The 14,349-nt window shown below is 40.2% G+C and overlaps 1 protein-coding gene across 1 annotated transcript in view; it reads right to left on the bottom strand.

Annotated features, from left to right (window-relative positions):
- Positions 1-14,349, bottom strand: part of PTPRQ (protein tyrosine phosphatase receptor type Q) — a 135,379-nt gene that overhangs the window by 91,350 nt on the left and 29,680 nt on the right. The window contains exons 14-17 of the mRNA XM_048501555.1: positions 11,543-11,742; positions 8,634-8,868; positions 5,509-5,637; positions 4,684-4,830 (exon numbers count right to left, since the gene is read on the bottom strand). Of these exons, the coding sequence (XP_048357512.1) occupies positions 4,684-4,830; positions 5,509-5,637; positions 8,634-8,868; positions 11,543-11,742 (711 nt within the window). The remainder of the gene's footprint in view (positions 1-4,683; positions 4,831-5,508; positions 5,638-8,633; positions 8,869-11,542; positions 11,743-14,349) is intronic.

Genomic DNA, 14,349 nt, shown 5'->3' on the forward strand with positions numbered 1-14,349 from the left:
ATTTTTCTCTCTTTCTCACAATACTAGAACCAGGGGGCATTCATTGAAAATGCTGGGGGGAGGAATTAGGACTAATAAAAGGAAACATTTCTTCACGCAACGTGTCATTGGTGTTTGGAATATGCTGCCACAGGAGGTGGTGATGGCCACTAACCTGGATAGCTTTAAAAGGGGCTTGGACAGATTTATGGAGGAGAAGTTGATCTATGGCTACCAATCTTGATCCTCCTTGATCTCAGATTGCAAATGCCTTAGTAGACCAGGTGCTCAGGAGCAGCAGCAGCAGAAGGCCATTGCTTTCACATCCTGCATGTGAGCTCCCAAAGGCACCTGGTGGGCCACTGCGAGTAGCAGAGTGCTGGACTAGATAGACTCTGGTCTGATCCAGCAGGCTAGTTCTTATGTTCTTATGTTCATAGCCAGCCTTCAAGCCTTGGTTTCTATCAATAGAAGCTGGGGAAAGGACCTTTCCAGGGCTATGCTGACCTCCCTGCCAATCCCTGCTCAACTTACCCAAGTGTATAAGTGACTGCAGCCTGATGCAACATAACATGTCTGGATCTACCAACAGCCTCCACACAACATGTGTGACTGTGCTAGGCTCAGGAGTGTCTACTGTGCAACTTGACTGAACAACTTGCTTCCACACATCTTTCACAACTTAGCCTTGGCTGGCCTAAAGGCAGTAATAATAAACTAACAACTTGGCTGCCAGGGGATGGGCTGCCAGGGAATGGGCTGCCAGGGGAACAAGAGGAAAAGCTGAGAGCCACCCTGTTGCAGAGGTTAGAATGCCAGAGTGGGATTTTTGAGGCCCAGGTTTGAACCCTTACTCTGTCATGGAATTTCACCTGATGATATTGGGTGAATATCTAGATTCCCAGCCTAACCTACACTTCACATGGACGTTGAGAAAATAAAATGGAGAAGAGGAAAATGATGGTTTCTACTGTGGAGAAAAGCAATATATAAATTAAGTAAATATATATAGCTGAAGATAGGGGGCACATAAAAAGTTGGCTGGTGGGTGGGCAGGAAGGAAAGAAGAAGTATAGAAAAGTAAGGATGGAAAGAGGAAGAAGGAAGGAGAGGGATATACAATGCAGAGAGGGATATACAATGAAAAAGAGAGGGATATACAATGAAAAAGAGAAAACTGCGGGGAAGGGGATCCTATCACAAGTCCTTGCAGTTCTCCACTATGCAACTGGGCAAAGCCCAATGAAATCACTCACTCTATAGCTGGGCCAGGTGGCAGCAGCCTAGACTATACACCTGGGCCCAGCCTGGCAGCTGCAACCACCAAACAACCAAACCCAGCCTGGGTGTTGGCATCTCAGAACTCAGCTTGGAGGCTGGTACTGCAGAACTCAACCTGATGGAGCACAAGGGCCAGCACCATGCATCATTTTCACCAAAAAAGGATGCTGGGGAGAGGAAAGGAAGTAAACCTGAAGGCATGCACTTAGATACAGACAGGTTGGTTCGTAGATAGGAAGCAAATAGGAAAAAGCGAAAGCTATGGGAACCTTCAGGGAAGGTAAAGAGGAAATAGTGGGAAAGGGGAAATGGGACACTTCCTGAAAGTCCTTGCTGATCCCTCACTTGTAACTCTCTATAATTTTTATGCATAAAGAATGCAATCTGTATTGGAAGTGCTCCTATCAGTATACCATGTGTCAGCTTCATAGTTGCAAAGGTAAAGTTAGCCTCTTTTCTCAAGACCTATCGTTACAGTTTAATGTTCACTGCCATCTACTGGCCAGATAACTGTTCTGCTTGTCCAAAAAACTTTAATTTCTTGCTTCATTTATAGCCTTCCCTTTTCTCTGAGACTTACAATTAATGAACAAAGGGACTGGTAAATAAGAGGCATTATTCACGTTTTGTGTTATTTTGCCTACAGAATTTGCCACCAGAACCTCTAGGATATGAGTTCACTGAGTTAAAAAAACAGGTTGGGAGTAAGATCAAGATAAATTTATCAAAGGGAACACATTATTATAAACCAGTTTCTATTTGAATTGCTTTCATACATAATGACCAAACTGCTTTTTTTAAAAAACTCAGAGTAATTTTTGGAACGGAAAGTGGAAAAACAATCAGGCACATGCAAAATTACTCATATTGATCCATGTTTCTAATGCACTAGACATATACAGCTGTTTCAAACATAATAGTATGAATCACAGTTATCTTGGTACCCAAAGCAGGGCACTGGAAGCAAGGATGTCCCAGGGCTGTGAGGCTTGCTCTGGTGTGGGAAATTGGCCCTTTGAGCAGCACAAATGATGCTTCCGTCATGGCAGGAATCATTTGAATTACACACATGGCCACAATACATTGTTCAGCATATTAATCTGGAATTTAGGTCAACAACCAGTACTGGAATCACCCTAGCTGTTCTCCCACCCAACTATTCATGACAGCCCCTTTCTGAATACCTGCATATAGCATGCAGTAATGTAACCTTTCAAACTATCTACCAAGAATTCCCAACGTTCAGTCCCTTAGGCTAATTGTTTAGAGACAAATCCAAATGGTTTAGCAAATAGCCGTTATATGTACCTCCCATCATTTTTACAGCAAAAATTTACAAGAATTATTCTCCTTCAGGAGAATTGTGTTGGGCATGAATGACATGTCTTTTATTTTTAGCTCTGGTGGGCAGGGAAGAAAGAGGCCTGGATTTGTTAACAGGCGCCTTTAACAGCTGCAGAGGAGGCAGAAATATTGCCCGTGTTTCCCTCTGTTCTCTGCATCTCCAGTCACAACAGTGTCATCTTTCTTTCCTTCACAAAGCCAGAAAACAGAGTTTTGGGTCCATTTTCACAACAAAGGCAGGAGAAAGCAGAGCAGATTTGGCAAATCTCATCACACTTACTCAGAAAAACAGCTCTTTCAATATAAAAGGAGCCTTGTCCACCATCATGCAATCAGGCTATTAATCAGTACCTCTCATGTGATTAATCAATGAGCTGTTAATCTCAGAAGATCTTATTGCCCCAGAACAAGACACACCACTCAACAAGGATCAGTGTAGAGTTCTACATCTGAGTAACAAAAATGAGAAGCATGCATAGTGGATGGGAGTACACTTCTGGATAGCAGTGTGTGTGTGAACAAGATGTTTGGGTACAGGTGAAACATAAGCTAAACATGAACAGCCAGTGTGATGTAGTGGCGAAAAAGGCTAAGGTGATCTTGGGGAGAATCAACAGAGGCATAACATCCAAATTGCAAGATGCCATAGTCTTGCTGCACACCACATTAGTCAGTCCACACCTGGTATGCTTAATACAGTTGAAGCAGGTACACAGAAAGGTGATGTGGATGATCAGGAACCTGGAGACCAAACCCTATGAGGAAAAGCTGAGGAACTTGAGAATGTTCAGTCTGGAGGAGAGGAGGTTGAGGGACATGCTCTTTTTAAGTATTTGAAAGCCTGTCACTTGGAGGAGGGTAGGTAGCTGTTCCTGTTGGCAGCAGAGGATAGGACTCACAATAGTGGGTATACAATTGTGAGCAGAAAGGTACCAGCTGGATATTAGAATTTTTTTAACATTAAGAATAGTTCGGTAGTGAAATTCCCCTTCACTGGCAGTCTTCAAGCATTAGTTGAACAAATACTTGTCAGGGATGAACCTGCACTGAGCAGGCGGTTGGACTAGATAGCCCATATGGCTCCTTCCAGCTCCCTGTTTCTATATGAATTACCTATTAACTCTGACCTACCTCCTTTTCTGTTAGAGCCAATTAGATTATGAATCTGTCTACAAATCACACTTTTGACCTGCTCCAAACCATTTGTGCAGCTGCTTAAGTTCCTATTCATTGTGATGAGGATCTTACTCTTGCTTTTGAACTATTTTTTGCCTAGATGCATCCATCCCTGCCTTGGGAGCTGGACCCCTGTGCGACATGTACAAGTAGGTAGCTACAATGACTACTTCCCCTCTGACTCTATTCCTTTGGATTCTTGCCTTCCCCCACTTTAATGTATAATGTATATTGTGCATGACTGTTTGGAATATTTGAGGCTTAACAGGGCTTTCCAATACCAGGTATTATTTCTGAATGTTCAGTGTTACTGCAATTACTGGAATTTGTTACTTCTCCAGCCCAGCTACTTTTAATATTCCTCTTGCTAAACCTCATCTCTGTTTTTATTCTTTCCAGATTCTCAGTATTACTTCCAAGCTTGTAGTGGTGTTTTGTCTGTTTGTCAGGAGTCCTGCATAACTTTATTTAAATCACTGCCCAGGCTGGAAGGTTTCCTTTAAACCAGACAAAGGTCAGCAGTTCTTAGAAGTGTCTTCTTTCTTATGCTGGTCTTTCTTAGCTGATGCTTTGATGTATGTTTATGGGGACTGGGACCAGAGTGAAAAGTAAGCTCCATTCACACTGACATATATCTAAAGTGCACATCTCCCTGACCAAACATGGTCACAAAAGACCACCATGTGCTGAATGTCTAACTGCCGTGAAAAGGACAGATGCAGCCATGCTTGTTCATACTACATAGTTGTGGACCATAGGTAACTGCTAACCAGGTGCTAATCAACATTTAAAATATAAATATGCCTACTTTCCTTAGCCGCATTTGCAAACTAGAAGTCCGAAGACAAACTTAAATATAATGTATGAAGCATTATCTCGTTTGTTAGCAAAAATAGAACTTACCTCCTGCAGGAGTGAAAACAGTGAGATTTGCCTTTGGACCTACCCCAGCACTTGTTTCAGCAGCAACAAAAACATCATATGTTGTAAATGGTATCAGATTATTAAAGCTAAACTTGAGATCTTTTGTGCTGTTGTCCAAAATACGTCCTGAAATAAACATACACACTTAAAAAAAATGTTCTACATACTAATTTAGCTGTTTTAATGGTAATTGAAAGACAAAACTAAAGACTATTAAGGTTTACTGATTCATTTATGACACATCTGTAGCACAGTTTAATAAGCATTATTATATCTGTAAAATTTAAAAACTAATTACAACAAAGCTACACTCCTGTTACAAAAAATTAGCATCTTCTGCTCATCATTTCTTTTAGCTGTTTTTTCTGCAATGCATATATAGGGAGTATTGTGGTATAGGAGTACTGCAGAGTAGGGCTACATGCTACACTGATGATGTGGAAGGTCAGAACTGAAGTCAGATGAAGCTTGGTATGTACATATGTGCTAAATCAGAATATGTAAATTATCTTCAGGGTCACTCAGTATAAACTGAGATGTCCTATTTCAGCAGAGTTACATGTTGTCATGTTTTCTTTGCTGTTGAAGGAAATGCAACTAACAAGAAGTTCATTAAATACAACAGTTTTCACATACCCACCCCCCTCAAAAAAAGGCACAGTGGAAACATTCCTCAATTCTAGTCAAATAATTTCATTAATTCAAAGGGTAGCTATAGATACTGCAGTTGTTTCCAATTTCATTTTTAAAAACTAAAAGAGAATGTGAATAAAGGTAAACAGAATTACATTGACTCTGACTTACCAGATGGTCCATATAATTCAACTCTGTAGCTAAACTTTCCAGTAACAATGGTTGGGGGCTCCCAAGAAACTGAGAAGGATTTTCCTGTAATGTTGCCTTTGACAAAATTTTGAGGTGGGTCTTCTGGAACTTAAGTAAGACAAAACATAAGTAAGATTTTTTAAAAGTTCATGAAGTAAGTACCTGAAGTTTGCATTTCTTTTCTCACTAGTGCTATTATATTGATATAACATTTCATAAGTACAAAATAATTGAACAATATAATTTAGAAAAAACCAAGCAGCATGATAGAGAAACTACCAATATATTTTTATATATTGCTAGACTGTCTCTGGCCAACGAGCCTTGCAGCAGTGGACAAACCCCTTGCACTAAATGAAAGTTCTGCTGTTTAACAGTTCCTTGGATCCAACTCATTGTCATTCAAACCTGCAGCACAAGGTATATCAACCATTATTGCTGAGCAAATCAAATTCACTTTATAGCAAGATTGGGGTATTTCAAAAGTTCTGCTTTGCTGTAATAATTGCAAACAGAATCACTGATCTGATTCAAAAATGTTAACAAACCAAACTTTAAACACCATTATCTAAAAATCACCTTTGCCATGAATTCAAATTATTTTGAATATTTGCTTGAACATTTACTTGGTGACCAGTATCCCTACCATACTGCTTTTTCTGCACAGCTGACAAACTGCTTTAGCTCCTTGAAATATAACAAAGATTAATGCAAACATGGCATTATTTAAAGGCACTGTGGGTCATAGAAGCAAAAAGACATATAATTTATATTATGGTAGTTGTCAAAATGAGAGCAGCTGCTGAAGCATGTAAATAAATCTCTTGACCACGGGGGAAAAATTTAGGTACCATGCTGTCTGATGACTGCTTCATTGTTCTCTGATATCTTGTGAGCTATGACAACATCAGCTACAATAAGCACATTATTGTAGAATGTTAACTTTTTGAAAGAAGTTAAAGCGGCCAGTGATTCTACTTAAGGAACAAGTACACAATTTCAGTGTTTTTAAAAGGACCTATTTATCCATCCAGGGAAATTCTTTATGTTATACAATGTGCTGCACTGCCGTGATGTGAAGATCTTCTCAGTGAAGTGGGAGAGCATAAGAGAATCATAACCATAGGTAGAGATTTCTAGGTTCTGCCACTGTGGCTCCCAGAGCTGCTTTTGAAGTTCAACAGCAGGTCATCTTCCTGGCTGTGGGAGCTGTGTGCATAAAGCTATAGAACAACCCAAACTGTGCATACAGTTTCTCTTTGGACTGCGCATATGCAACATTTTTAAAAACAGGGGAAATGTATTGGATTTTCATAAAAGGCACACTGGGATTAATTCATGATGCAGGAAAATAATTCACTCATCCATATTTCTACTCTTACCTAGTGGAATGAATGACTGATCATTTTACAAACATAATCTGGGAATAAACCAAAAGCCTGAGAACATTATAGATATATCATGTCAACCACATTTTCCATGTGTATCATACTTCATCAAAGGAGAATATTAGGTTAGTTGATGCATAATTCCAATGTCATGGGTACACTGACATGTACATCAACAGAATGCTTTATTGGACACCTTTTTCCTGAATTGGTTAACTGGGGAGCAGTGATTATGCACATTGAAACAGTTTTGTTACAGCAAAGCCTTATAAAACTTTTGAGTCAAACTCTATTTATGTAATTTCAAACATAATGATTTTGTACAGAGTTTAGACTTACCTTTTATCAGAGCATAATGGATACACACATTACACTCACATATATTGTTCATTGTTCACACATATTGCCCCATGTGACAGGATGTCATGCGCCCGGGGGCCAAGTGACCCCACATGTCCCCATGGGCGCTTCACCCCTGCCAGCAGGGTATATAGGCCAAATCTTATGTTACGCTTTCTAACTTGACTCTGAGTTCTCAACTTGTTTTCCAAGTAATCACATAGCAGTGGCAGAGAATACTACAGGGGCCAAAATCAGCTCAAGCGTGGGGGAAGAAAGGGGGCATGAGGGAAAAGGGGCTTGTGCATTCTCCACATACTGTTCTCTTGAGCCAAAACGGCATGCTCATGAGTGTGGCTCATTGCTCAAATTATGGATACATTATGGATACATTATGGTTACACTGTGATTGTTTTAAGATGGAGTAGGTCCAGGAGAGGTAGAATGTTAGGTGAAAAGTTGGCAAGAAGATGAAATTGCTGAACAGATTAAAGCTTGTCCTATTTTGAATTCTTTTTGCTACTGTGTTTGGTTAAACTCAGAAAATTAAAATAACTTCTGTTGCCTTTCGTGTGTGTGTATGTGTGTGTGTGTGTGTGTGTGTACACACACACACACACACGAAAGGCAACGGAAGATCTTTTAATACGGAAGACAGGATTTCATCTCTGACTAACTCAAGGGGGTTCCGGTTTGACTAGGAGTGGCTGCTTGATTTCTACACTCTGTGTCTTGCACTCCACATGAGCATTAATTTAAACAGTGTTTTAAACTTATTAACCGGAGGAGAACTGCCTCTACTTTGTTGTAACAACAAAGAAGCTAATAAAGACTGTGAAACACTGAAACAACTATTATGGGCTGTAAAAATCACAGGAGAGATGAGGACCATGATTTGTCTAAATCCAAGCAATTAATAATTGACAACTTCTATCCTGCACAAATACTGACAACAAATTGCTATGTGGTCTCACAGGTTGAGGAGGAAGAAGTGAAAACACCCCCAGCTTTACAATCTGTAAGTCTGGGAATGGACAAAAATAAAACAAATAGAAACCCAATTATTGGGAAGAGAAACTTCATGAGCAACTTCCCAGTAGTGAATGATATACATATATTCTTTGTTTTCAAAGATACACAGTCTCCATTATTTCTTTCTCACATTATCAAGAAAGACGTATATTTACCACATCTTGCTTAATCAAACAAAATAGAAATGGATAGTGACACTATCAAATCACAATCTCAAGCATAGTTCTGCTGCTAATAATGGTACTATATTTTAAAACTATTGTGAAGAGTTTATATCAGCAGTTTTCAAACTCTGAGTCAGGTCCCAAAGGTGGAGCAATTTTTCCTCACTGAAAAAGTATGTACCTGATTCTGGTGTCCTGACAATTGCACTGTCAATATAACCGGCTTCAGTGGTAACCGCAGAAACTTCAAAAAGATAAGTAGTGTATGGCTTGAGATTGGTCACAACAAAACTAATAGGTTCATTCCAAACAGAGCTAAGTTTGCTGAGTGCAGCTGTACTTGAGATTGAAAGAGTAGTTTTGCTAGAAGTAGTTGAAGGAGTGGTAGTACTCCATAAAAAAGATTCACTGTTATCCTGTGAAGACAAAATTATCCCATGTATCTTAATATTAAAATTAATTTAATACGGTCTTCAAAATTCAAAGCAATGGATGGATTAATCAGTCAGAACAAAGCAGAAATATTTCTGGAAAATATACCAGGAAGCAAAAATTAGAATCTATACTAACAAGTACAAATTTCACCATGCAATGAAAGTGGTTAATTATGAAAATAATTTCTTCTCATTTTGACAACACTGAAGTACAGATATTATTTAATTTATCAGAGAATACAAGTGTAATTAGTGTTTATCTTCTAAATTTGCGCTATAAAACAATATGGGACATTATCAATCCAAATCTGCATACATAATTGGGACTCTACATAGGTTTTAAATATACAGAACTGTTGTTTGTACTAATATTGTTGCCACTGCTTTCATTCTTAGTAGTTAGCCATCAACCAAATTTCAAATATGTCGATAGTTTTCAACCATCCCCCAGCAATATTCATGATCTAGGGGCAGCCACTTCACAATGAGACTAAGTAGGGCACTGGCCCAAGCCAGCAGATTTTGGAAGTCCCCACCATTACCTTCACCATTACCATCTCCACATTGCCTTCATAAACTCCCCCACATTGTCTTAACCAACCCCTAGTAACCACAGCTGGTCTCCCCCTTTCTACCCATTATCCTCCCCATCCTCAGGAACAGAAGCAGATAATGCTTCTTTTTTTACTGAGATAATGCCGAAGATATCGTTAAGGACAATAAGACCAAGAGAAATCCAGAGGACTGAGGAGAAACAGCCCACCACAGAAAAATATTTCTACCATACATCAGGAGAATTACAGATCAAATAAGGAAACTGATGAAAAAGCATTACCTACAAACCATCTTCAAACCCACCAGGAAAATACAGCAGATGCTACACTCAGCAAAGGACAAGAGAGACCCCCTCACTTCTGAAGGGGTCTATCGCATACCCTGCAGCTGTGGAAAGGTCTACATAGGAACCACAAAACGCAGCATTCAGACTTGTATTAAGGAGCATGAAAGACACTGTCAGCTGAACCATCCTGAAAAATCTGCAGTTGCAGAACATGTGTTAAACATGTTAAATGTGTTGCTTCATCTTCAACATGGCATCCCTTCAAACCTTCTCTTCTCCAGATTAAACATACACAGCTCCCTAAGTCTCTCTTCATAGGGCATAGATTCCAGACCTTTTACCATTTCGTTTGTCCTCCTCTGGACCTGTTCCAGCTTGTCAATTTCCTTCTTGACTTGTGGTACCCAGAATTAGACACGGTATTCCTGGTGAGGTCTGACAAATGTACTACTATGTCTCTCGATCTAGGCACTATACTGTTATTGATGCAGCCCAGAATTGCATTAGCTTTCTTAACAGCCACATCACACTGCTGACTCACGCTCAGTTTGTGGTCTACTAAGACTCCCAAATCCCTTTCACATGTACTGTTGTCAAGCAGGGTGGCACCTATCCTATATTTTTGCATTTCATTTTTTTCTGCCTAAGTGTAGTATCTTACATTTGTTGAAATTCATTTTGTTCGTTTTGGCCCAGTTCTGTAATCTGTCCAGGTCATTTTGAATTCTGACCCTGTCCTCTAGGGTATTAGCTACTTCTCCTAATTTGGTGTCATCTGCAAATTTGATTAGCATGCTCTCTATTCCACCATAAAAGTCATTGATAAATAAATATTGAATAGCACTGGGCCCAGGACAGAACCCTGTGGCACCCCACTAGTCACTTCTCCTCAGGGTGACGATGAGCCATTGGTGAACACCCTTTGTTTTCAGTTGGTCAACCAATTACAAATCCACCTAACAGAAGCATTGTCTAGCCAACATATTACTTACTTTTTGCAAGGATATCATGGGACCCTCTCAAAGGCATTACTGGAATCAAAGTATGATACATCCAAAGCGTTCCCTTCATCAACCTTTGAGTTGCATTGTCTAACCCACATTTGAGTGGCATTGTCTAGCCCACCTAAAAGTTGCATTGTCTAGCCCACATTTTACTTGCTTGCTTGCAAGAATATCATGGGGCACCTTGTCAAAAACCTTACTAAAATCAAGGTATACTATGTTCACAGCATTCTTTTTGTCTACCAAGCTTGGCACTCTATCAAAAAAATAGATAAGATTAGTTTGGCATGACTTGTTTTGAGAAATCCATGTTGACTTTTAGTGATCATAGTATTTCTTTCTAAGTACTTACAGACTGTCTGTTTAAATGATCTGCTCTAGAATCTTTTCTGGTATTGATGTCAGGCTGACAGGACAGTAATTGGGTCCTCTTTGTCTCCCTTTTTCAAGATGGGAACAATGTTAGCCCTCCAGTCTGCTGGGATTTCTCCTGTTCTCCAGGAGTTCTCAAAAATTATAGTAAGTGGCTTTGAGATTACTTCTGCTAATTCTTTTAATTCCCTGAGAAGTAGTTCATCAGGCTCTGGAGATGTGAATTCATTTAAAGTAGCCAGGTATTCCTATACTACCTCAGTATTCATTCTGTGCTGAATTTCCCCTATTGCATCTTCTGTTTCATTTCCCCCGGTTCAGCAAGACTCCTTATTTTACCAGAGCAAGGTTCCTTGCAACAGAAATTAACTCATAAGAGGCCTGGATTCACACAATCCAATGCAATATGTTCCTAACCAAAACATTCTGTATGACTTACATTGCATTCTGGTAATCTTCCAGACAGGAGGTCCTCTACTTTAACAGACACATCTTTCACTACTATCCCACTTCTGGCATGCTTCACACTAATTTTGAAAGTAGTTATTTTTCCATTTGGTTGCCGTGGTAGAAACCAAATCAGATTAACGGATGAGTGGTTGAAAGCTTCAACTGTTAGATTCACCACTTTACCTGGAGCTTTAAAACAAAATCAAAATCAAAACTTAGCAAGGAATATATCTGACATGTGGTTGAATGCATATTGACTTCAGAAAGGGCTTCAGAAAGAAAATACTTATTTATTCCTCCTTCTGATATACATATAAAAGTTGAATGACATAATCTTTAGACATTTGTTTTGTCCAGTAATCCCAATTTTATATAGAAAGGCTGGTTAACAACTTATTGCAACATATCAGGTGGGCAGCATTTTGAAGCTGCAACTGCTTCCATAGCAGTATGTATGAAAGCAAGGAGTGCTACCTACCATGACTTTTTGGAGTATTTTAATGTTAAACGGTAGCTTCTGGCCAGTCATCTGGCCAGAGGCAAGACTACCAGGGGGCAGGGGGGAAAATAAATTGCAGGTTTGTTTGTGGGGTTTTTTTGTATTTTTAGTGTTTTTTCAGTTTTCGGCCTGTTTGGCCAAAGTTATGGACTCCCAAAGGGGGTGCCGCATCCCCCATTGTTTCCAATGGGAGCTAATAGGAGATGGGGGCTACATCTTTGAGGGTCCATAACTTTGGACCCCCTGAACCAAACTTCACCAAACCTGGGTGGTATCATCAGGAGAGTCTCCTAAAGATACCCTAAAAGTTTGGTGCTGCTAGCTTAACAATTGCACCCCTGACAGCAGGCACCCCCCAAATTTCCCCAGATTCTCCTTTTAAATCCACCCCCTCCGTCATGGATTTAAAGGGAGTATCTGAGGTCCCCAGTTTAAACATTGAAAGTGACACTGTTTCAGGGTGGGGGATAATCCACCCGCAAACAGCATCACTTTCAATGTTGTTTTAACTGGGCACCCCAGATTCTCCCTTTAAGGTGGATTTAAAAGGAGAATCTGGGCTCCCTAGCTTAAACACCATTGAAAGTGATGCTGTTTGGGAGTGGATTCCAGCATCACAGTGGCTGTCCATGGGGGCCCCCCACAAAACTCAGATTTTGCACCAGGTTCTATTTCCCCTAGCTACACCTCTGCACAGAGGGGAGGGCAGAAGGGACTGCCAGCTGCCAGCTGGGAGCCCATACAGTGGGGGAGAGGAGGGGCAGGCAGAGTAGGGGAGTCTGCCATCCCTGGCCTCAGATAGCTGCTTTTATAAGAACTGAGGCCAGGGGCGGGGCTTGGGGTGGCGTGGCCCTGCCCCTGAGCCCCCCATTAAAAATCTATACTTACTTCACTACATCCAGTGCCACTCCAACTCAAGGATAATAGAATGAGTTAAAATGTAATTCAACCTCTCTTTCTTTCCTTGTGTATTCTCTCCCCACCCCACATCACATCCAGCCCAAGAGCCTCATACAAGTTTTCTGCAAATTCCATCCTGCAGTATTATTCTGCTTCAGCCTCCTTCTTTCTCTCTCCTGTCTCCTCAGCACAGCATCATATATCTCCCGTTCTCCAGGCAATTCTGAATCCCAGCCACTGTCCCTCACTTCCTGGAATCTCCTTAAGTATAGGACCCTGGATTCAATACTTGTCAGTGACAAAGGAAGGGGAAACTGCACCCAGGACATGAAATTCCCCCGCACCTTCTCCTGCTCTTGCAATGGTGGTGCCCGGGGCGAACCACCCCAGAAGTCCCCATTGCATGTCCACCTCTGATCCCAGTTATATTCTAGCCCCCATCAACTGCTGCCTATGTCTCTCTGTGTATCTTCTCAGCAGCATTTTTTTAGACCCTGCCAGAACCTAGTATATACTCATCTGCTTGGATAGCTCTCCTAAAAAAGAATTAGATGAAAAAGGAACACAACTTTAAAAGAAATGAGTAATCACACTGGGATTCAGATTGTCTTTACGAACTGCTGCTGATTAACTCGTGTCTTTATTTTCAATCTTTGATTTATCAACTTAAGTGTCAATAAAATTTACTATTGTAGGTTCTTTCTTTCCAGCACTTTCAGAGAAGGGATAGACCAGAGCAAGTCCATGTACTTCAGTCCTAAAATGATGTCTGAGCTGTTGAGTGCACACTTGTGGGGATGTCTACATGTACATAGTAGAAACTAGTTTCAAGTCCCCAGTTTCTCACCCAATGGATATTTTACTTATTGAAGATATTTATCACCCATATTATCACCCATCTAGAACTCAAGACAACCAACAGTGCAGCTACAAGTAACAGAACACAGAATATAAAAGTATGTTAACAGATAAAAATAATGTACATATTTAAAAACACAAAAAGAACTAAAACACAGTTAAATCTACCGTGACAATTCACCCTTCTCCTAAAGCCCTTGAAATAGAACTATCTTGCACATCATCTTAAATAAAATATGGAAAGATACCCTCTAAATGTACTCTGATAGGCCATTCCAGAGGACTGACTCTACCACATAGAAAGACCTATTTGTTGCTTATGGACAGTCCTAAGAGAGGATAACATAAAAAGAAAGTTGTTTGAGGAGCATAAATGATATGCAGGAATATGGTTCCCACTCATACCTGTGCAACAGCTTCAAGAAAGGCTTGTATCTAAAAAACTTAAGACTGTCAGCAGTCCTATAATAAAAACCAGAATTTTAATTTTCAACTAAAAGGATATGGATTTTCTACAATTTAGCAAGTCTTCCATCAAA

This window comes from Sphaerodactylus townsendi, linkage group LG06, assembly GCF_021028975.2.
Source record: "Sphaerodactylus townsendi isolate TG3544 linkage group LG06, MPM_Stown_v2.3, whole genome shotgun sequence".
Taxonomy (NCBI): Eukaryota; Metazoa; Chordata; class Lepidosauria; order Squamata; family Sphaerodactylidae; genus Sphaerodactylus; species Sphaerodactylus townsendi.